The following is a 24,343-nucleotide window of genomic DNA, read 5'->3' as shown; positions in this document are numbered from 1 at the left end:
TTGAAAATTCCAATGATTCACAAAACTTTAATGTGAAATTAACAAAGTCAAAAGAAAAATTATCTAATGAAACCAAACCATTATGATAATGCCAAAATTCTATTTGTTCCTGCAAAAACTCACTCGAATCGATTGGTTCTCTGTAATTCGAAGAACTCGAAATAGGTGACAGAACAACTGCTTTCTCCATTGCTGGTCCGTTGTGTAGGTCCAACAAAGGCGTGGGCTTATTCAGATTCGAACTCCACAAACATGAGAAAAGTTACAAATTGGGTTTTGCATGTAAAGAAATGTAACATAATATTTTCTAATACTCCATATTATGTTAACATTCCCCCTCAAATTATAATATTGAAACCTAGAAGATATGTTGACATTGGGGATGTTTGGACTAGAGTTGCATGTAGATAAATAATGAGGGTATAATTGGTGATTGGGTGACAGAGCTGAAGGAGGAAGAACACTGTAGAAAATTGAAATTAAGAGGGCCGGGTTCTAGCCATTGTATGATGGATTGGAGGCCAAATAAGTCATTTTATGAGAACCACTTCTAGTAAAGTTGGTAACTCATATCCCTTGTCCAGTAATGATTAAGATTCGAGTCCCACAAGGGGGGCATTGGTGGTCAGGCCTATGGATAGCTTCTGGATCCCTTGTACTAACTCTCTAACACCTCCATTAACTCCCGCTAATGTATACAATATTAACAACAACAACAAAAAAGTCATTTTATGATAAGTTTCATTTTGAATTTTGGCAGCAACAAATTAGGTTTTGGCAGCAACAATTTGAGTTTTGACATTATCGACCCTAATTTATTGTGTGAGTGGAGATCATAGGTTATTAGATGTAATACTGTATGATAATTAGGAGTCTTAAGTTACCCTTCTTGTATTGGCTGCCATTCCACCGACAAGTTGAGGCAGCCGGCCATCTGGAGGACTTTGCAACCGGTCAAGCCGAGGAGGGAGCGCTTGTTGGAGGCGGTGAGGTACTTGCCGTAGCAGCTCTTGAGACGGATTTTGTCTTCAGATTCGGAAGAGAATTCGACGGTCCAGCAGACGTTTTTGGAAGAGCCGCTCTCGTCTTGGGTTACGGATATTTCGTCTTCTTCGGCGTAGAGGTACTTGTTGTGGTTGCTGCGGAGGCGCACGGCTTTTGCGTTGGAGAATAGATTCATCACGGTTTGAATCTGTAGAAAAACAGAGGCATGAGATATCAAATATAAACAGAACAAAACCCCAACATAGGGGTCGCCCTGCCTTATAAGGTGGAGGACCTAGACCATGGCCTTAAGGGCCTAACCCATGCCCGCCCGCCTCTGAGTGTAAGTTCATACTCCATAAAAGGATGGAGAAAGACTGTTTCAGAACTCAAAAACTAAAACCAAAAACGCAGTCACAGAAGGCAATAAAGATAGTAGCAGTTTCATGTTTACCGCTCGCCCTTTGATCCAAGAGAACAGGGGCTGCCAATGGCTCATTTTGATGGGCAAGTCATCGCCACAATCTCCCCAATTTCGGTGACAGAAAACCCCATAAAGCATCAACGACGCGATGTATAACGCGTTGACAATCACACCCAACACCGCTAGGACAGCCCACATCAAACCTTCCCAAATTTCTCTCTCTGTCTCTAAGAAAATCACAAATTTTATGTCTTATTTCTTTTGCAAATAAAATCCTTCTAATTCACCGCAGAATTTAGTACTACCATACTGACCTCTTGTCTTACAAGACTGAGGGAATTACGCCGATAATTCGACTTCAAGCTTGACCAGGACCCCGACGATTCCAACTGAACGCCCGGTTGCGGCAACTGTTCCGACACAATCTCAACCTCATCAACATCCCAAAGGACCAAATCCAGTAGTACCCAAGGAACATCATGGGTGACCGAATCCTGCCATGGCGGAACGCCGCCATTGGCCCGCAAAAAGCTCCCGTCCCGCGTACTGAACTTCACCCAATTCCTATTGCAAATAGTAAACTTGAATTATTTAGCATTTTGAGAGTTATTTCGATATTGTCTTTTCATATTTGCTAGTAAAAGTCATAAGTACTGGCGAGTTTATTTGAAGACCAATTAAGCTGGTGAAATTTTATATTTGATTATATGGGGACCTCTCCTAGTCAATTTCATAAAAGAGTGCATTTCTTTCTCTGTTAGATATTTATCAAAAGTCAGAAATGTAAAAAAACATGACCCAAAATTAAAAAATATTAACTAAAGATAAAAATATTCCAAAAAGTAAGTCCTTTTGTTTTGTATTATTTTTGTCTTTCATCAACGTTTTGAAAATTTTGATCATAGTTTTTCTTTCCTATATTAGTGTTGTTGAGACGGATAAAACTAACAAAGTCAAAAGAAATTATTGTCTAATAAAGCCAAACCACCACTAATAAATTGGGTGAGTGGAGGAGACCATAGGTGATTAGGTGTAATATTGTATGATAATTAGGAGTGATGAGTTAAGTTACCCTTCCTGTATCGGTTGCCACTCCACCGACGCGTCGAGGCAGCCGGCCATCTGGAGGACTTTGCGTCCGGTCAAGCCGAGGTGGAAGCGCTTGTTGGAGGCGGTGAGGTACTTGCCGTAGCAGCTCCTGAGACGGATTTTGTCTTCTGATTCGGAACAGAATTCGACGGTCCAGCAGACGTTTTCGGAGGAGCCGCTCTCGTCTTGGGTTACGGATATTTCGTCTTCTCCGGCACAGAGGTACTTGTTGTGGTTGCCACGGAGGCGCACGGTTTTTGGGTTGGGGAATAGTACTTTCATCACGCTTTGAATCTGCAGAAAACAGAGGCATGAGACATCCCAATATAGGGCGCCCTGCCTTGTTAGGTGGAGGCCCTAGACCACGGCCTTAAGGGCCTAACCCTTGCCCGGCCGCCTCTGAGCGTAAGTTCATACTCCATAAATGGATGGAGAAAGACTGTTTCGGAACTCAAAAACTTAAAAACAAAAACGTAGTCAAAGAAAGCAAGAAAGATAGTACGTAGTAGCAGTTTCATGTTTACCTCTCGCCCTTGATCAAAGAGGAGAACAGGAGCTGCCTGTGGCTCCTTTTGATGGGCAAGCCATCGCCACAATCTCCCCAATTTCGCTGACACGAAACACCATAAAGCATCAAAAATGAGATGCATAACGCCCTCGACAATCACAGTCACCACCGCTACGACGACCAGATGCCAAATCTCCATATCTCTCTCTCTCTCTCCCAAAGAAATGTTTGGGAAGAATATTGTTGCTAGTATAACCGGAAGGCAGCAAGATATAGCCTAACCGCGTGAGGTGATATTGTTTCGTGGGTATCGATCAAAATCTAAATGGCTAATGAATTGACTTTTGAGTATTGGTCAATGCGCATATGTGTTTTGGCCACCCAGCTAACACATCCATCAGCTAATTAATACAGTACTACGAGTAGTACACATCTTGTAAACAGTGAGGCAACTGACTTCATGTGACCAATCAAAACTGACCATGGTTTAGCCATGAGTTCCGTGCATTACTATTCCTCTTCTAGGACTTTTTTCCTTCGAAGGCCAGAGTTTTCGGACTAACTTACGTATACCTTGATCATTTGTCTTTCATAATTGAAAAAATGACGGTCAATGACGTATTTTGATAATTAATATCTGTTAAGAACATTTTCAACATTAACAAATGCTCTCAGTATGTTCTTGGCGGGTATTAATTATCAAAACACATCTTAAGCCGTCATTTTCCCATAATCTTCTCCAGCCAGTCAGCATCTAAAGGCTTGTTTGGGGTAAAAAAAAAAAAAGATTATTTTTTGTCTCCATTCAAAAATATTTCATATTTGTTAGTTTTACATTAATTTTTTTTGTAAATTGTTGGTTCGTCTCAAAGAAAAATCAAAAAGTAAAAAATTATGATCAAAATTTTAAAAAAATTTACTAAAAGCAAAAATAATACTCCTTCAGAGTTGTGCAGGATGCGAGTACCCCGACGCCCCTTTGAGTCCGCCGGTGTTCACCTGAAACCCATCTAGAACGGGTGCCCACTCGATCGAAAGGTCCCGTGGGTGGTCGGGTTGGGTCTGGAGCACCTTGTTGCCCGTGAAGCCGAGGAGTAACGGCGCGCTCGAAGCCGTGAGGTAGCCGCCGTGGACACTCTTGAGCCGAATGGTTTTTGGGTTGTCATCTACCGGCTCGACGATCTACTGGCAGGGGTAGGGACGGATCCAGGAATGTAGACTAGTGGGGACACCTTACTAATCATAATGACTAAAGTATACTGTTTTTTTCAACCACAGTAAAATCGTATAAAATTAAGGCAATGCATTACTAGTTACAAAAATTTAAAACACGTACTTTTAGTTAAATTAAGTAAATATGAGCACAAAAATCTCAGACAAAATTTTTCAAGTTAGTTTTAAATAAACATCGACAAGTTTTAAAATGATTGAACTAGTTTTGTTAATGATTTTATTTTAATATATTTTTCCTAGACGGTTAAAAATAAAAAAAATAAAAAAAGAATAGCTTCAAATAAGCAAATTAATAGCTCATAAAGCAACAAATGTAAATGCATCATATGATAAAATTCAAGCATAAAACTAATTCTATATGTGGATTTTCGAGATATATGCAAGTATGTGTGTTGATATATTAAGACACTTTCATAATTATGCCAAAATATATATACAAAAATATAACAAAATTATTTTAATCTCGAATGGGGCACGCGGGGGAGTGGGGGCACGTGCCCCCTCCTAAATCCGTCCCTAGGCAGGGGCAAATTCAGCTACAGCATAGGAGGGTCACGTGACCCTCCTGAAATTATCCGATTTTTTTTTAAAAACCATTTCAGTATGTATTAAGTATAAAATTACCCACGGTAAATATAGATTGGCGTGTTGAACCAAGTGGTAAAGCCTTGCTGCTCCACGTTCTCTGACTTTTCTATGTTTTATTTTTAAATGGTGAAAGCAAAAAAAGAAGCTTCTTCTAAGTTAAAGCTAGAGCAGCCCACAAAGCAAACACATTCGTTTCTACTTATTATTTTGCGAATAAATAAGATAAATAATCAAGTACAAATGCTGAAACACTAGTCCATTCATTTTTTAAAATGCTTTTCATTATCCTTTGTTTATGTATTTTCACAAGATAAAATAAGCATGACAAATATGTTGTGTCTATGCATGTTTTCATTTGTTCATTTTTTATTGTCAAGAAAGAGATAAAATTAGCGAAATTTTTATCGACTCTATACTCGAGAGGTGACCCGTCTGTATGAAATTTTTGAATCTGGCACTGTCTATTGGGCTATTCTGGTAGACTCGTTAAGACTTTGACGGATGTTTTTTTTTGGTCGGCAGCAGCGACTAGATATTTGTTGCGGTGGGGACCGGAGCTTTACTGCCTTTGTGTTGTTGAAAAACTCCAAATATCTAGTGATCACAAGTAAATGTACGTAGAAATCACAACCACAGAAGTGGTGTTTGTTAGAAGGATATTTGTTACCTTTAGAGAGAGAGAGAGAGAGGGAGGTGTGAATTGAATATGGGAGGAGGAAATTTCATTGAGAGTACATGAAGGTTAGGCTTTCAAAGTGATGTACTAGGAGTCTAGGAGTTTGAGCGCGTTGAAATTTAATTAGGAGTTTTTTTTTTTTGGGTGTAATTGGCTCGAATGATTGAACGAGCCAACAGTCTGAGCTCAAGATTGTCCGTGTACATCACGAAACGAGCCAACAGTCTGAATGATGTTTTGGTTGACATTTCCATTGACGAAACACATTTTCTTTTGTATCTCATTCTTTATCGAGTTGTTATTTATTTATTTTTTTTATCTTTTCTAAGCATAGCGAGTCTGTATAGGGATTAGAGTGGAAGGAATCTTTTTATATAATTGATAGTGAGGGTTTGGTATGGGTAGATCGAAAAGGAAAGAATTGTTCTTGGGAGGAAAGAAAATGGTGCTCATGGAAAGATTTGCATGGAAATTGATGCACTTCAAATTAAGCCACGGTGGGAAAACAGATTGGTTAAAATACACTGAGTACAATGAGATCGGTAAGTCTATTGGATTGTTCAATTTAGCCATGGCATATCTCCATGACCTAGAAGATTTTATCTATATAAGGACATGGGGACTAAGAGCCCTCAGAACTCAAAATAAGTACTTATTTTTTAAGAAGATAATTTTAAACTCAAAGATAATGTGTTTATGCTAATAATTTTTCTAGCAATATGAATCTTGTTTGATAGATTTCATTGAAATCTTTTGAACAGTAAAAAAAATCAAAAATTTATTTTTTATTTACATTATTTTTTAGTTTAAAAATTTGAAATAAATATTTATTTTTTAATAAGGTGTTTTGAAACAGGACCTAAGGCTATAAAAGGTGAGAGATGCTGTCATCCCTGGCTGTAACGAAAAAAGAAGAAAAGGGGCCGCCACGTTTTTTTTGCTTTCGGTGGGAAGCCGTGAATTAAATTACACTGAGTACAATGAGATCTTGATCATTTATATGCCATGAAAACTCCAAGAAGTTTACACATATTTGATCGATTCAACTATCTGAATCATCTTTCGGTGGATTTCTAAAAGTATTTTGAAAGGTTTGTGGATTCAAGACAGCGGCAGTCAAATACTAGGTGTGGTAAACGAGTGATTCGGATGAATATTCGAATGCGGATGAGGATTTGAAGGAGCTTTCTTTCATGTTCAAGTAGGCAACCCCGCAATTTCATTACAGTACTACTAAAACACAAGTGACAAGACACAGACTCGCTAAAAGAAAACCAACTCTCACTGATCTCTTGATGAGGATGGAACTACGACAACGTGCATATCCACATTTTCGGGAGGAAGCTGCGACCAAAGCGTGTATAGCGTAATCATTGAACTGCAGGAGCACACTTTTATGTCTTTAAGCCCTGTCTCCTCCTGTAGCCTCGTGTTAACTCCTGGACACCATTCCACTTGAACATGAAAGAAAGCTCCTTCAAACCCTCATCGACATTCGAATATTCATCCGCTATACAGTTCTAGATGACCCGCCCATTTGCGGTCTCAGATGCTGAACTAACCTCAAGAGTCATTCGACTGCAAATTAATCAGTAACAGAAAATTAAATCAAAAATAGAAAATTAAATCGAAATCGAAATCTAACAGGTGAAATTAAGTAAACAGAGGAATAATTCCTTCAGACTCTGTTTTGCGTCTTTGGATCTTGAATTTGTACAAGCAAAAAAGGGAAGGGGAAAAGAACGAAGCTGGAACTAACGGATTGGTGTCATTTCTATTTACCTACATTTTCCAGAAAAGTCAAAAAAATCTAATTAGTAGAAAAGCTTTGGCAAGTGATGGCGACTGCTTTTCCACATTTTTCTTTGACAAATAGAAAATCTAAGCCTATGTATTTCGAAAAGAGATTAAATTATTTATACCACCAGTGTAAATATTTATTTTCTCCAAATTAATTGCATTATGCCACGTTGTCATGTTCTATTAATTGTGACCACTGTTTGACTGCAATGTTATTGATTTGGAGGAAACAAATGTTTATACCGCCGGTGTGTCTAATTTATTCTCTTTCGAAAAATTCTATGCACACATGTTCGTATGGAAAGTTATGGAGTTAAAAGGAAAGATAACAACATAGTGAATAAATTAAGAAAGTCACATATTTGATGTCTTATTTCTTTTCCAAATAAAACCCTTCTAATTCATCACAGAATTTAGTACTAACCTCTTGTCTTACAAAATTGGGGGGCTTATGCCGATGATTCTGACTCCGAGCTCGACCCAGACTCCGACAATTCAAACTGACTGGTTTTGGTTGTGGGGATTGTTCTGACACAATCTCAACCACATCAACATTCCAAAGGATCCAATTTTGTTTAGCTCTCCGATACGGAACATCGTGGGTAACTGAATCCCGCCATGGCCAAATGTTGTCATTGGCTCGTAAATATTTCCCATTCGCCGTCCTGAGCTTCACTTGATTCCTATTGGAAATAATAAACTTGAATTATTCAGTATTTTGAGAGTTATATTTTGATATATTGTCTTTTCACATTTGCTGGTAGGAGTCACAAGTACCGGTGAGTTTATTTGGAGAGCAGTTAAGCTAGTGGAACTTTATTATTTGATTATTTATGCATCTTCATTCAAAAAAATTAATTTCTCATGAAATTATTAGATTATGATTTATCTTGATAAGAGAAGTCTTAAAATTAAACATGATCTAAAATTTAAAAATATTCAGTAAAGATAAAAATAGTTCAAAAAGTCAGTTTGGTTTATGTTATTTTTGTCTTTAGTCTACTTTTTACAAATTTTGATAGCAGTTTTTCTTTTTCTATATTTCTGTTGTTTAGACAAACCAATAATCTTCAAAATATTGACGCAAAACTAACAAAGTCAAGAAAATTTATTTAATAAAGCCAAACCACCCCTAATATATAATTGTATGAGTGGAGGTCATATAGGTGATTAAGTGTAATATTGTATGATACTTGGGAGTGTTAGAGTTAAGTTACCCTTCCCATATCGGCTGCCACTCCATTGACGAGTCGAGGAAGCCGGCCATCTGCAGGACTTTGCGGCCGGTCATGCCGAGGAGGAAGCGCTCCTTGGAGGCGGTGAGGTACTTGCCGTAGCAGCTCTTGAGTCGGATTTCATTTTTGGATTCGGAAGAGAATTCGACCGTCCAGCAGGCGTTTTTTAAAGAGCCGCTCTTGTCTTGGGTTACGGATATTTCGTCTTCTTTGGCGGAGAGGAACTTGTTGTGGTTGCTGCGGAGGCGCACGGCTTTTGCGTTGTGGAATCGTTCCATTACGGTTTGATTCTGTAGAAATTAAACAGAGGCATGAGATAAAAGGTAGTAAAACAGAGGAGTTGAAAAGGAGAGTAATTAGGCTTGGGATTAAAGGAATTAAGAAAATGGGCTTCGTAAGATTTTATGTTTTTGCCAATTATCTCATCTAATCTCTGAGAGACTAATCTCATCGTCTTAGTTGATAGCACTTGGGACTAAGCCTCACAAGCTTTCGAACATGAAACTTAAAGAGAAAAAAAAAACCCGTAAATTCCAAGGTCTTAACCACCCGGCTAGCTTAATCATTCGTTTCACCATTTTTATCCACGCTTGTTGCCTCCTTCCAAGGGGAAGAAAAAAAAAAACCTGCTGATTCATTGTGCAACCGAAAAATTATCAATATCAGATTGTGATGCATACCTTGTTGTTTGACGGAGTTCTGCTGGTTTGTGACTTGGATTTCTCTGCATTATTCTGGGGAAAAAATCAACACAGGGTTACTTGAAGCAAAATTTAAGATCTTGGAATTTTTATGTGGTAACGCTCGAATCCTATAAGAAAGGAAATACAAAAGCACATCTAAGAATTTAGTACTATTTTGGTTATTATTTGATTATTACGAGAGTCAACCTTTGTTTAGACAAGTCGAACCCTAGACCTCACTATTCAATGAAGCCACTGCACAAGACCGTTGGGCCAAACCCCAAGGTCAATCTTTCTCGATACCTTAATGCATCTGCACTGGAATAATCAAAAGTTGCCACATCATATTTTGGTTATTCATTTAAGGGGTTGTTAAGGTTAGCAATATAGATGTCCATAATGATACAATCAAAATTAAATAACAAAAACTTGCCACATTACCTTTTCAAATTATAAAAATTTAAAAATTGTGACATAGAAATAATTTTTTTAAAATAGTTTTCAAACTAATAAACACAAGTCATTAGAAAAAGAGAAAATAGTTTTTTGAAAATTTTGATTTAAAAGTTTAAAAAAAAGTTTATTTAAAAAAACAACAGTTTTTGAAAAGAAAAAGTTTTAAAGCAAAAATATAGTTCATTTCAAAATAGTTTTAGCAAGAAAAAAAAAAGTTTGAAAATTCAAAATAGTTTTAGCAAGAAAAAAAAAAGTTTGAAAAAAAAAGTTATTGCAAAAAAAAAAAAGTTTTTAAAAGTATTTTTCTTAAAAACATGTTGAAAATGGAAGAGAGAGAAGGTTTTTGTGCAATGATGGTGTACTTGATTGAAAATGTGTGGACAACTAAATTTGGTTATTGGCAAAAGATTGTTAGCTTTGATTATCCAATAGTCAAAATTTGATGAATTGCTAAGAAGTTACTAAGTTTAGTTATTTCAATATGAGCTCTTTTTTGAACAAATGTTGCTAATCTTAGCAACCTTTTGATTTTGATTATACAATTGTGGATGTTCTAAGCGCGCACCTCATAATTTCCGACCCCAACTTCTTCCCTTTCCTTTAATTTTTTTTTTTCTTATCTCATGAAAAGGTATACCAAGTGGCTAGTGATGTTCTTATATTTATTTAATTAGGAGAAAGTCTAACAGCCCCTCTCGATGAGGGGTTTTCAGGAGAAAATAAAATTTTAAAAAAATTTGAGGAGAAGAACTTTTTTCCCTTTACTTGGATGGTTAAAAAGATGAGAAGGGGTGTGAGAGAGTGAGAATCAAGAACCTCTAATGGAGCCATTTTTGTTTCTCACCAAAAGTAGTTAGATTTGGTGAGAAGAGAAAGGGGTAGGTCAATATACTACGCACTTATTTGATGACTTAAAAAATATATACATACTACGCACTTATCCGAGTGTTCTGTTTATATGAGATTGGCTTATTCACAGAGGAGCTGTGAATGGGCCATTTGTGGAGCTATACAATCTCAACCGTCCATTTTGGTATTCGATGATTCGGATTTTAAGAAAATTATTTGGTGGAAGAATTTCTCTTCGCGCGAAGAGTTTTTTTTAAATCCAAACTACACTTTGGATGGGCGCTATTCACCTCCATAAACCACTATTCACAGAATGCTCCGTGAAATAGTTTTCTCATGTACGTTTATATATTATTTTAATAAAATGCGGACCTCCATTTTCCGATCAAATTTTGATGATCCGAGCCACTCAATGTGTTCAGAACGTGATTTTTAGGGTACCCACGAGAAATCCGCAAAAAAAAAGACCGGGAAGGGCTTCATCCGAGCAGTTTTTGTTTGTTTTTTATCTAACGGTTCAAATAAAAACTGCTCAAATCAAGCTCTTTCCGGTCTTTTTTTTTTTTTCTAATTTCTTGCGAGTACCCTTAAAATCACGTTCTGATTACATTGAGCGGCTCGGATCATCGATATTAGATCGGGAAAGGCGAGAAATGGGAGGTCCGCATATAGGTCCTTATTTTAAGGTCCTTACTTGAAGATTTCTGTATATATATATTTGTCTCAGACGTCACCAAACCCTACATATTAAAACTTTAGGTCATGTGAACTAAAGTTATGCTAACATATCATACCTATCAGTGGCGGCTCCAAGAATATTTGTTAGGGTATTCAATATCGATCGCACTATTTTTTTCTTACTATGTTTAAAAGTCATAAACAAATATGTACTTGTTGAAAAATGTATGCATTATAATTTGTGGAAAAATTATATGTATCTCTATTAATTATTTTGATGATTAATTCAATGATATTTTTATTCGGCAAATACAAAATTATCGAAAAGTCCTTTCACGGACTAAATATTTTCGTGACCTTGAAAAATAGCATAAAGTCTCTTGGATTCATGATTTATATTTACAAAGACTTTATTGAGCTCAATACATGCCTTAATGGATTTATTTAGATGATTTTATGAGCTACCGGTTGACAAACCGGCTGACATGCCGGCTGTCAGACCAGAGGAGTGTGTCTACCGGAGGGCACCGGACGACCACCAGGACGACCGCCTGGTCGACCACCCGGACGACCGGCCAAAGCAAATTTCGCCCAGTTGTGCCGATCCAGATCTAAATCCAACGGCTCAAATTAAACTCCAACGGCAGGATTTAAGCACAACGGCTAAAGAGCAGAACAGGGGTCTTAAAGCACCGGTCTTTTATTATTGATTGATCACAACAAAAGCTCTTACACTTTCCAAGCAAATAAACATATTGCTCTTTTCTCTCCCAGATCCAAGAACAGTACACTCATTCTCTTACACTGTCATATTTATTGTTGTGAGAAAAATTTATTGTTATTGTGAGCTTTCATCTTCTCATCATTCTTCACATCTTGTAACCCTAAGTGAGTGATTGAGAGAGATCACTTGTAAACCTTAGAAGACCAAAATCTGGCAGATTTTGGGTGTTTGTTTTTGAGAGATTTTTCGGAGAAAACTCTTGCGGTTGTGCTAGCTCCTCGGGAAGCTAGAGGCATTCGGTTCTTGTAAGCACCCGCAAGACTTACAAGTTGTAATCTTTTAAAGATTAGTAGAACCTTCAAGTAATTGCTTGAGGAGAAGTGGAGTAGGCCGGACCGTGGACAAATCCGGACCGAACCACTATAAACGGGTTCTATCTCTTTTTCTCTCATTCTATTTGATTGCATACTTATTGTTTGCATATATTGTTAGAGATAAATTTTTATCGGTGATTATTACTAGCAATCCTATTCACCCCCCCTCTAGGTTGCATAATTTGGGTAACAATTGGTATCAAAGCCTCGGCTCTTGTGTGTAGATTTAACCATCTAAGAGTTAAGATCCATGGCAACCACTAGTAATGTTTCTTGTATCGAAGGTCAATCGTCCAATAGACCTCCCTTGTTCACCGGAGAAAATTACTCTCATTGGAAAAATAGAATGATGATTTTTATTCAATCCACGAATTATGATCTATGAAAAATTATCAAAAATGGTCCCATTATTCCGACTAAGAAAGTTGGGGAAGAGACTATGCCTAAATCAGATAATGAGTGGAGTCCTTCGGAAAAGGCTTCAATAGAAAAGAATTATAGAGCTATGAACCTTCTTTTTTGTGCTATTACTCCCAATGAATATGATTGTGTTTCCGCATGTGAATCGGCTAAAGAAATATGGGATAAGTTAGAAATGTCACATGAAGGAGATAGTCAAGTAGTTAAGGAGTCCAAAATTGATATTCTTTGTGCATAGCTATGAGCTCTTCAAAATGAAACCGGATGAATCTATATCTCAAATGTTTGCTAGATCTGCTAGTATTACTAACGGTTTAAAAGCTCTTGGAAAGATTTATAGTCAATCCGAAATGACAAGGAAGGTGCTCCGTTCCATGCCAACCAATTGGGACACTACCACCTCCATCATCCTACAATCCAAAGATTTCTTAACATACACGATGGACAAGCTCATGGGATCTCTCATGACGGAGGAAATGCATCACAACCTCAAGGGTGAAAAAGAGAAGAAAGTTAAGGATCTTGCCTTCAAAAGTACAACAAGCAAATCAAAAAGCAATGAGGATTCAAGTAACGAAAGTGAGGATGATGAAATGGCGCTCATCACAAAAACGTTCAAGAAACTCCTCAAAAATAGAGCATCTCGCAAAGGTAGAGAATTTTCAAGAAAAGATGGAGGCAAAGAAGAAAGTAGCAAAAAAGATCCAATCATTTGCTACGAGTGCAAGAAGCCCAGCCACATCAAAAGCGAATGTCCATATGCCAAGAAATATTCAAAGAAGGATAAAAGAAGAGCTATGATGGCCGCATGGGACAATAGTGACGATAGTAGCTCCGATGAGGACGATGAGCAACAAGAGGTCGCTAACTTGTGTTTCATGGCCACCGAAGAAAACGTGGTAGATCTCGACTCATCCTATTCCTTTGATGAATTGCTTATTGCCTATAAAGGTTTGAAAGTTGATTTTGAAAAGGTTGTCTCAAAAAACAAATCTCTTAAGAAAATGGCCAAAGAACTTTCAAAAGAAATAAATGATTTATTTGAAGAAAAAGATACTTTGGAAGAAGAAAATGAATCCTTGAAAAAAAATTTGGAAAAGGAAAAGGAAAAGGAAGTTTTGAAAAATATTCCTCAAGATGAATCTCTAGTTGAGCAAGTTGATGATTTGACAAACTCTCATGTTAAACTTACCAAAGGTAAAGATAGATTAGATATTCTTCTTGGAAAACAAATGGTTTCTTTTCACAAAGCCGGAATTGGGTATAATCCCACTCAACACAAAAATCTTTTTGACAAGGATCTTCCTCCAACTAGTCATCTCAAGCTCACTTGTCATTTTTGTAGAAAGATTGGTCACATTTCTCCAAATTGCCCTATGAAAATCTTTTCAAACGGTAGAAAGACTTGGGTTCCCAAGAACCATGTCAATGCTAACCTACAAGGACCCAAAATGATGTGGGTACCAAAAGTCAAGACTTGATGCGTTATTGTAGGTGTGTTTGAAAAGTACATGGAAGGAAGGCACATGGTTTCTTGATAGTGGATGCTCTAGACACATGACCGGAGATAGGAAGGCATTCAAATCTCTTACACCAAAAGATGGCGGAAATGTCACTTTTGGCGACAATAGCAAAGGTAAGGTCATCGGCATAGGTAATATTGGTAAGTCACCTACTATTGAAGATGTTTTACTTGTGGATGGTTTAAAACACAATCTTCTTAGCATAAGTCAATTATGTGATAGAGGAAATCGTGTTGTCTTTGAGAAATCAAAGTGTATCATTGAAAATATCGATAGTAACAAGACACTTTTTATTGGACAAAGACTTGACAATGTGTATGTGTTCAAGCTAAACGATTTAAGTAACATTGAAGCAAAATGTTTTACCGCTATAAGTGATAATAGTTGGCTTTGGCATAGACGCCTCGGACATGATAGCATGGATGCTATTGCAAAACTTTCGAGAAAATATTTAGTCAAAGGACTTCCGAAAATTAAATTTGAAAAGGATAAACTTTGTGATGCATGTCAACAAGGCAAACAAACAAAAGTTTCTTTTAAATCAAAAAATGTTGTTTCTACTACAAGGCCATTGCAACTATTACACATGGATTTATTTGGACCCACTCGCACTTCAAGTCTTTGTGGTAAATATTATTGTCTTGTTGTGGTAGATGATTACTCTAGATTCACATGGGTTATATTTCTAGCTCATAAGAATGAGGCTTTTCCTAACTTTACAAAATTTTGTAGAAGAGTTCAAAATGAGAAAGGTTTTGTTATTTCAAATATCCGCACGGATCATGGAAAAGAACTTGAAAACTCCTTGTATGAAAAGTTTTGTGATGAACATGGTATTGGCCACAATTTTTCGGCTCCTCGCACTCCTCAACAAAATGGGGTAGTTGAAAGGAAAAATCGTACTTTAGAAGAAATGGCTAGAACCATGCCTTGTGCAAACTCTTTACCAAAATATTTTTGGGCGGAAGCCGTAAATACTTCGTGCTATGTTTTAAATAGAGTTTTGATTAGGCCAATCCTCAAAAAAACGCCTTATGAGCTATGGAATGGTAGAAAACCCAACATTAGTTATTTTCATGCTTTCAGTTGCAAATGCTATGTATTAAACAATGAAAAAGATGACTTGGGTAAATTTGATTCTAAATCAGATAAAGGCATCTTCGTTGGTTATTCTCTTACTAGCAAAGCATATAGAATTTATAATAAGCACACTAATCTTGTTGAATAGTCTATTCATGTTTCCTTTGATGAATCTAATCCTTGCGCTACTAAGGTTGTTGATGATAATGATGACTTAGAAATTACAAATGAGATTCATGACTTGACAATTCAAGAAAAAGATGTTGGTGCTACTCAAGTAGAAAGCTCTCAAATCAAGGAAGATGAAGTCATTAATCAACCTCAAGATGTCATGGGAGACAACCAAGATCTTCCCAAGGATTGGAGATTCGTGCAAAACCATCCAAAGGACTTGATTCTTGGAGAAGTTTCGAAAGGGGTAACCACTCGCTCTTCTCTTAGAAACATGTGTGATAATCAAGCTTTTGTTTCTCAAATTGAGCCTAAAAACTTTTCGAAAGCCGAAAATGATGAAAATTAGATTTTGGCCATGCAAGATGAGTTGAATCAATTTGAAAGGAATAAAGTTTGGGCATTAGTACCTAAGCCTCATGATCACTCTATTATTGGTACTAAATGGGTTTTTCGTAACAAGCTAGATGAATTCGAAAATATTATTAGGAATAAAGCTAGACTTGTTGCTCAAGGTTATAATCAAGTGGAAGGTATTGATTACGAAGAAACTTTTGCACCGGTAGCTAGATTAGAAGCTATTCGCATATTACTTGCTTTTGCATCTTTCAAAAATTTTAAGCTTTATCAAATGGATGTGAAAAGTGCATTTTTGAATGGGTTTATAAATGAGGAAATTTATGTCAAACAACCTCCCGGCTTTGAAGATCATGTATACCCCGACCATGTTTTTAAACTTTCAAAAGCTTTATATGGTTTAAAACAAGCACCACGTGCATGGTATGATAGACTTAGCTCTTTCTTGCTTGACAATGGCTTTACTCGTGGAAAAATTGATACTACTCTTTTCATTAAAGCCAAGGGTATAGATATGCTCATTATTCAAATATATGTTGATGATATTATCTTTGGTGCTACTAATGAAAATATGTGCAAAGAGTCTGCTAAGTGCATGCAAGGTGAATTTGAAATGAGTATGATGGGGGAGTTTAACTTCTTCCTCGGACTTCAGATCAAGCAAATTAATGAGGGGATCCTAATCAACCAAGCCAAGTATGCGAAGGAACTTATTAAGAAGTTTGGCATGGAAGGATCAAAGCCAACGAGCACACCAATGAGCACATCAACTAAGTTAGACAAAGATGAGAATGGTAAGGCCGTCAATGAAAAGATGTATCGAGGTATGATCGGCTCATTACTTTATCTCACGGCAAGTAGACCGGATATAATGTTTAGTGTTTGCATGTGTGCTAGATTTCAATCATGTCCTAAAGAATCGCATCTAAAAGCTATTAAACGTATCTTTAAATATGTTGCCGGTTCTCATGACTTAGGATTGTTTTATCCACGTGAAGTTGCATTTGATTTAGTTGGTTATTCGGATGCGGATTTTGGAGGTTTCAAAGTTGATCGTAAAAGTACAAGTGGGACTTGCCAATTTCTAGGGCACTCTCTAGTGTCTTGGCATAGCAAGAAACAAAATTCCGTAGCTCTATCTACCGCCGAGGCGGAATATGTAGCGGCCGGAAGTTGTTGTGCCCAAATATTGTGGATCAAACAACAAATGGAGGATTTCAATTTGCAATATGATCATATTCCTATTAAATGTGATAATACTAGTGTAATTAGCTTAACCAAGAATCCGATTCAACATTCTCGAACAAAACATATTGAGATTAGACATCATTTTATAAGAGATCATGTTCAAAAAGGGGATATTGAACTTAACTTTATTAGTACCAACAAGCAATTGGCGGACATTTTCACAAAACCCCTTGGTGAAGAACAATTTTGTTTCATTCGACGAGAACTCGGCATGTCTAATCATTTATGAAAAAGTTTCGTGTTTTTGATGTCAAAAGTTTTTTTTTTGGATTCAATGTTAAGTTGATTGAATTTGTAAATATCGTATTTGATGGAGAGTACAAATGATCTTGATAAAGAAATCACCCTCCAAACATTTTATCATATGTTTCACTTTCCTGTGTTTGATATGCATAAAAACAGTTTTCTGGTCATTAATGCTACTCCTCTTAAACATTTTCTGAACTTGACCTGCAATTGTCAGCCGGATGACCGAGCGGATTTCCAACCAGACGACCGTATGGTCGACCGACCGGTCGACCGGTAAGTGTATTTTTGGGTCATTTTTAAGTTCAGATCTGGTCCAGTTTGTTTCATAAAACCCCCCTTCGACAGACATCAGAACTTCGACTAAACACCTCAAAACCTTCAAACACCCTTCAATCCTCTCAAAACCCCCAATCAATCCACTATACCTTCACCTAATCCTTATCTCCACTCATCTCTACCATCAATTTCACCATTCTCCACTCCGATCAACCCAAACCAACTTCAAACCCTTCAAAACCCTTGGTTTTTTGAAAAATGCCAGCAAGAGGAAAAAGAACTCGCTCCGAAGCAGGGCCAAGCGAACCGCAACCTGACTTCAACGATCAACTCTTCACCAACCGGGTTAATGAAGGAAACTGGGCGGGTTTCAAATCGCGACCTATTGTTTCGGGTCGTCAGGTAATAACTTCACCCCGTTATTACCGCTATATAAATGACGTTATTACTGCTGCGGGTTGGACTGAGATAATGGCAGTGCCGAATATTGTCTATCCGAAACTTGTTCGATATTTTTACTGCAATCTAGATGTTGATCGGAATGCCGATGAGTATATTTTAGTTTCACGGGTCAAAGGAGTTGATTTTGTACTAGATGTAAGTACCATGAGTAGTTTCTTGAAATGCCCAGTAGTTGAGAATTATCAGTATGTGGATAATGATGAAGATTTAGTAACTGCAATAGATGATGTCGCTGCTTTCTACCAAACCATTACTAGTGATCGTGTTATTGGTGGAGGTGTGTCTAAAAGTGAATTGAAACAACATCTGCGTCCCCTACATTTGTTTATTGCACACAATGTGGCTCCTCAAAAAGGACACTATGATGCCGTGTCCCCTCTTCATTGTTTAATTCTGCACAGTTTAGAGACGCGCAACTATCTGAACCTGAGTTATTTGGTACTCAGAGAGATGGCCTCTGTTCTTCAGGATAATAATAAGGCTTTACCTTATGGTGCTTTGCTCACTAAACTGTTTTTGAGTGCCAAAGTAAGGATTAAGGGAGAGCAGTCTGAGAAAAATGACCCCGGGCCTATTAAAGATTATATGTTCACTAGGGGGCATATTGGTGATGATGAGGTAGGTAATCCTCAAGCCAATGTTGAGCAAAGACAAGAGGACATTACAGGACAGCAGGGAAAGCATTTGACACAACCACCAGTTGGAGGAGATTTTTCTTAGCAAATGTTCTCTAGGTTTGATGCTTTGCAAGCCTCACAAAATCAAATGTTGGTAGAATTCCAACAGTTCGCCATTGCTCAGAATAGTTGTTTTGATAGAGTGGAGCATAGAATGGATCACATTGTTCAAGCTCAGCAGCACTACTTCAGCCATTACCATCAGCAGTACCCTGCTTTCGTGCCTTACCCACCCTATCACCCACCCTCGCCACCGCAGTAACTTTCCTACCTTTCCACTTTAGCCTTTATTGATGATGTCAAGGGGGAGAAAAAGTCTTGGTTTTATGTTATTTATGCTTTAACTCGTACTTGGCTCCTTAGTCGTACTTTCTAAGTTTGAACTTACTCTTTAAGTAGTTTGATCTCTGATTATGAGCTGCATCGGTTTTAATCTTGATCGTCGAACCTATGGTTGAGACTTATTCAAGCTTTCGCATTGCTAACTCTGATTAATTAAGTCTGTTACACTAAGTTTGTATGAACTTCATGGCTTAGTGCTTAATTGTCTCTTATATACTTCGCCGATATGAATTTCATGTCACTAAGCTTGCAGGGATCACCTATGTGATAATCATTCTCGGTAACACCCCTCGTATTCCTTAAAAGCTCTTTTTTAGGGGGAGCATGTATTAAGGAGGAGATTGGCATAAATTTTACTTGCATAAAAACTATCATTTTGTGTCATCATCAAAAAGGGGGAGATTGTTGAAAAATGTATGCATTATAATTTGTGGAAAAATTATATGTATTTCTATTAATTATTTTGATGATTAATTCAATGATATTTTTATTCGGCAAATACAAAATTGTCGAAAAGTCCTTTCACGGACTAAATATTTTCGTGACCTTGAAAAATAGCATAAAGTCTCTTGAATTCATGATTTATTTACAAAGACTTTATTGAGCTCAATACATGCCTTAATGGATTTATTTAGATGATTTTATGAGCTACCGGTTGACGAACCGGCTGTCAGACCAGAGGAGTGTGTCTACCGGAGGGCACCGGACGACCGCCTGGTCGACCACCCGGACGACCGGCCAAAGCAAATTTCGCCCAGCTGTGCCGATCCAGATCTAAATCCAACGGCTCAAATTAAACTCCAATAGTAGGATTTGAGCACAACGGCTAAAGAGCAGAACAGGGGTCTTAAAGCACCGGTCTTTTATTATTGATTGATCACAACAAAAGCTCTTACACTTTCCAAGCAAATAAACAAATTGCTCTTTTCTCTCCCAGATCCAAGAACAGTACGTACACTCATTCTCTTACACTGTCATATTTATTGTTGTGAGAAAAATTTATTGTTATTGTGAGCTTTCATCTTCTCATCATTCTTCACATCTTGTAACCCTAAGTGAGTGATTGAGAGAGATCACTTGTAAACCTTAGAAGACCAAAATCTGGCAGATTTTGGGTGTTTGTTTTTGAGAGATTTTTCGGAGAAAACTCTTGCGGTTGTGCTAGCTCCTCGGGAAAGCTAGAGGCATTCGGTTCTTGTAAGCACCCGCAAGACTTACAAGTTGTAATCTTTTAAAGATTAGTGGAACCTTCAAGTAATTGCTTGAGGAGAAGTGGAGTAGGCCGGACCGTGGACAAATCCGGACCGAACCACTATAAACGGGTTCAATCTCTTTTTCTCTCATTCTATTTGATTGCATACTTATTGTTTGCATATATTGTTAGAGATAAATTTTTATCGGTGATTATTACTAGCAATCCTATTCACCCCCCCTAGGTTGCATAATTTGGGTAACAGTACTCATAATTATCTCATTATTGATACGATAATATAAATACTCATAATTATCTCATTATTGATACGATAATATAAATCTCTTTCGACACACCTAAATAATCAATTATTTCATTGACCTCTCGTTTATCTCTCTTTTAGATTCTTTTTCTTCTAGACAAATGAATAATCAATATATATATATATATATATATATATATATATATATATATATATATATATATATATATATATGCAAAATTAACAAAGGCAAAAAAAAATTTAATTAACAAAGACAGAAAACAATTCACAAACATTATTAGGTCAAAACACCCGTAATCATACAATGAATTAGGTTAGAGTTAAGTTGTGTTTGAACTAATGAATGGACTGTACTATAAATAAAAAATTCTACAACCACAAACACGCACACAAACAGTTTACGTACACACTCACATAGTTTGTTGGTCTCACACACACTATAGGTGTTGTGTGTGCGGCTCTCCATATAAATATAAATGTGTGTAAATGTTAGTGATTGGCAAAAGATTGATTATAAATTAGTGTTTCGAGGGTTCAAGAGAATCAAGACATTGTAGTTTTATTTTTAACGGAAGTCAATGTATATACAATCCAAGATAATAAAAAAAACTGTATATACTAACCCATAATAAAAATTACTACTACCTATTATTTTTCTAGTGGTATTTTTCTGGGCAACTTCTTTTATGATCTTACTGTTTGACACAAAAAAAAAACTCCTTAAGCCCTACATCAGGGGAGGTTATCGTGTAAGAGTAATATTGTTACGGTGACCACACTTGATGACTATGTATTAATTATAACAACAATTAAAAATAGGATCAATACTGGGGTTTATAAAAAAAAATAGAAAAATTATCAAAATAAAAAATGAGAGAGAGAGAGAGAGAGAGAGAGAGAGAGAGAGAGAGTGTGTAGTAGTTTCTAATTTTGTCCTTGGACTTCGTCTTCTATATACCATCACTCGAACAATTTCTCGCTGTCTTCGGAGAGAGAGAGAGAGGGGGGAGAGAGATTAGGAGTTTCTAATTTTGACCTTGGACTTTGCCAAAAAAAATTTAAATCGATAGAAGATATCATTTTACATCAAATATGTACATAATACAAACTAACTCAACCAATACAAGAAATTAGCGCATTATAGGGTAGAAACAAAAAAAGAACAAAAAACCTTCTAAGGGAAGAACACTCACACGTCGGTAGGAAGACTCGAATTTCTGACCTCTTAGAGAGATGCAAGAGTCCTGGCCCACTAAGTTAGCGTCAATTGGTTGGACTTTGCCATCTAATTACCATCACGCAAATAGTCTCCATCGCCGGAAGAGAGAGAGAGAGAGAGAGAGAGAGAGAGAGAGAGAGAGAGAGAGAGAGAGAGAGAGAGAGAGAGAGAGAGAATTAACAAAAAGGAAAAAAAAAAAAAGAAAATTGATATTCGCGCTCCAATTTTTACTGACTTGTTCATGAAATTACTAGTAACTTCACGCAAAAATTGGAGCGCGAAAATCAGTTTCCAAAAAAAAAAATTTTGAGAAGAGAAGAGAAAGAGACAAAAGCGTGTTTAGTTGACCAGGAGAAATATTTATTAGAGAGATATCCAATTGGCCAAGGTGCATTAGTAGGAAGAAATTTTCTATTAACCAACGTGGGCAAAACTGCCTCATATCCACGCTCTATAAAATAGATAGAGCTACACCATTCAAGGGGGAATTTGGCGGAGGAAGAAAAAAAAAATACGAAGGACAACTTCAGTTAGAGAAAAGAAATACAGAAAGTGAATTGAGGAGAGCAAAATCCAAGTCTTCCTTGGGCATTTTTTCTACCCATCTCGGGGCATTAGACAAGACGATCCGCTTTCCACCTACATTTTTATCTTGTGTATCAGCATATGGAATACGTACCCCATGCGATTTCGATAGAATGTAGGGCAGAAACCGGTCCATTTGGCTAGGGATAATCCTCTCTCCCACTTATTTTTCGTGGACAATCTTGTTTTGTTCAGTAGAGCGAATGTGACTACTTGCCCATCCTATCTCGGATCTTGGAAATCTTTTTTTTAACATCTCGGCTCAAAAAGTTAGTTTTATGGAGATTGGAGAGATGTATGGAGTAAAGGAGAGGTATGGAGAATTTTTGTAATGTCTCGGATCTTGGAAAATTTTAGGGAGAGTGAATTAATTAAGAAATTCACACATTTGATGTCTTATTTCTTTTCCAAATAAAACCCTTCTAATTCATCACAGAATTTAGTACTAACATACTGACCTCTTGTCTGACAGAACTGGAGGACTTGCGCCGATGATTCAACTCCGAGCTCGACCCGGACTCCGACGATTTGAACTGAATACCCGGTTTAGGTAGCGGCGACTGTTCCGACACAATGTCAACCTCATCAATATTCCAAAGGACCAAATCCTGTAATACCCAAGGAACATCATGGGTGACCGAATCCAGCCATGGCGGAATGCCGCCATTGGCTCGCAAAAAGTTTCCGTCCCGCGTCCTGAGCTTCACCCGATTCCTACTGTAAATAATAAACTTGAATTATTTAGCATTTTGAGAGTTATATTTCGATTTTGTCTTTTCAGATTTGCTAATATGAGTTGCAAGTACCGGTGAGTTTATTTGGAGAGTAGTTAAGCTAGTGGAACTTTATATTTGATTAAATCGGGTCTCCCCTCGTCCCTTTCATGGAAGGGTTCTCTACAAGAAATTTATCTCGAAATAAATTTATCTCAAATATAGTTCAAAAAGTATGTCCTTTTGTATTATATTTGTCTTTCGTCAACTATTTGAAAATTTTGATTGCAGTTTTTGTTTTTTGTTTTTTTTAGTGTTGTTGAGACAAACAATAATTCACAAAATTTTGCCGTGAAACTAACAAAGTCAAAAAAAAAAAAATTCTATTTAAGTCAAACCACCCATTGTGTGAGCGGAGATCATTGGTGATTAGATAGATGTAACACTGTAATTAGGAGTGCTGAGAGTTAAGTTTACCCTTCCAGTATCGGCTCCCACTCCTCCGACGAGTCGAGGCAGCCGGCCATCTGGAGGACTTTGCGTCCGGTCAAGCCGAGGATGAAGCGCATGTTGGAGGCAGTGAGGTACTTGCCATAGCAGCTCTTGAGACGGATTTTGTTTTCTGACCCGGAAGAGACTTCGACGGTCCAGCAGACGTTTTTGGAAGAGCCGCTCTCATCTTGGGTTACCGATATTTCGTCTTCTTTGGCGGAGAGGTACTTGTTGTGGTTGCCGCGGAGGCGCACGCCTTTTCCATTGGGGAATAGTTTCTTTACGCTTGGATTCTGTAGAAAACAGAGGCATGAGATATAAGGTAGTAAAACAGAGGAGTTGAATGAAAAGGAGAGTAATTAGACTTTTAGGCTTTGGATTAGAGGAATTAACAAAAGGGGAGTGGCATTAACAAAAAGATGAGTGACAAAATCAATTCACTAAGAAAATGGGCTCAGTAGGAATTGGGTTTTGGATGTGGATATGGAGAGTTTGTCTGTCAAAAAAATGTAGGACCGAACACATGTGAATATATGAACAGCAAAGAAATCAACACTCAGAATAGAAGCGGCTGTTGTTTTATTATCAATCAAACAGGATTTACAACATAAAGTATTTATATATACTCTAGTTTTATTTGGCTTGTATCCCAAAAATACGCATGTGTATATTTCTAGAACTCTTTAGTATCTCTTCAGACTCAACATATGAGCCACAGTCCTAACAAAAAAGATGTGGATTTGGTGAGTTCGA

At 37.2% G+C, this 24,343-nt stretch overlaps 1 protein-coding gene across 1 annotated transcript in view; it reads right to left on the bottom strand.

Annotated features, from left to right (window-relative positions):
- Nucleotides 1-24,343, bottom strand: part of LOC131310383 (uncharacterized) — a 156,241-nt gene that overhangs the window by 24,532 nt on the left and 107,366 nt on the right. The window contains exons 8-9 of the mRNA XM_058337369.1: nucleotides 22,844-23,099; nucleotides 9,218-9,271 (exon numbers count right to left, since the gene is read on the bottom strand). Of these exons, the coding sequence (XP_058193352.1) occupies nucleotides 9,218-9,271; nucleotides 22,844-23,099 (310 nt within the window). The remainder of the gene's footprint in view (nucleotides 1-9,217; nucleotides 9,272-22,843; nucleotides 23,100-24,343) is intronic.

Source organism: Rhododendron vialii, chromosome 12a (assembly GCF_030253575.1).
Source record: "Rhododendron vialii isolate Sample 1 chromosome 12a, ASM3025357v1".
In the NCBI taxonomy this organism is placed as follows: Eukaryota; Viridiplantae; Streptophyta; class Magnoliopsida; order Ericales; family Ericaceae; genus Rhododendron; species Rhododendron vialii.
The sequence above is the reverse complement of the archived record's forward strand: the minus strand, read 5'-3'. Positions and strand labels throughout refer to the sequence as shown.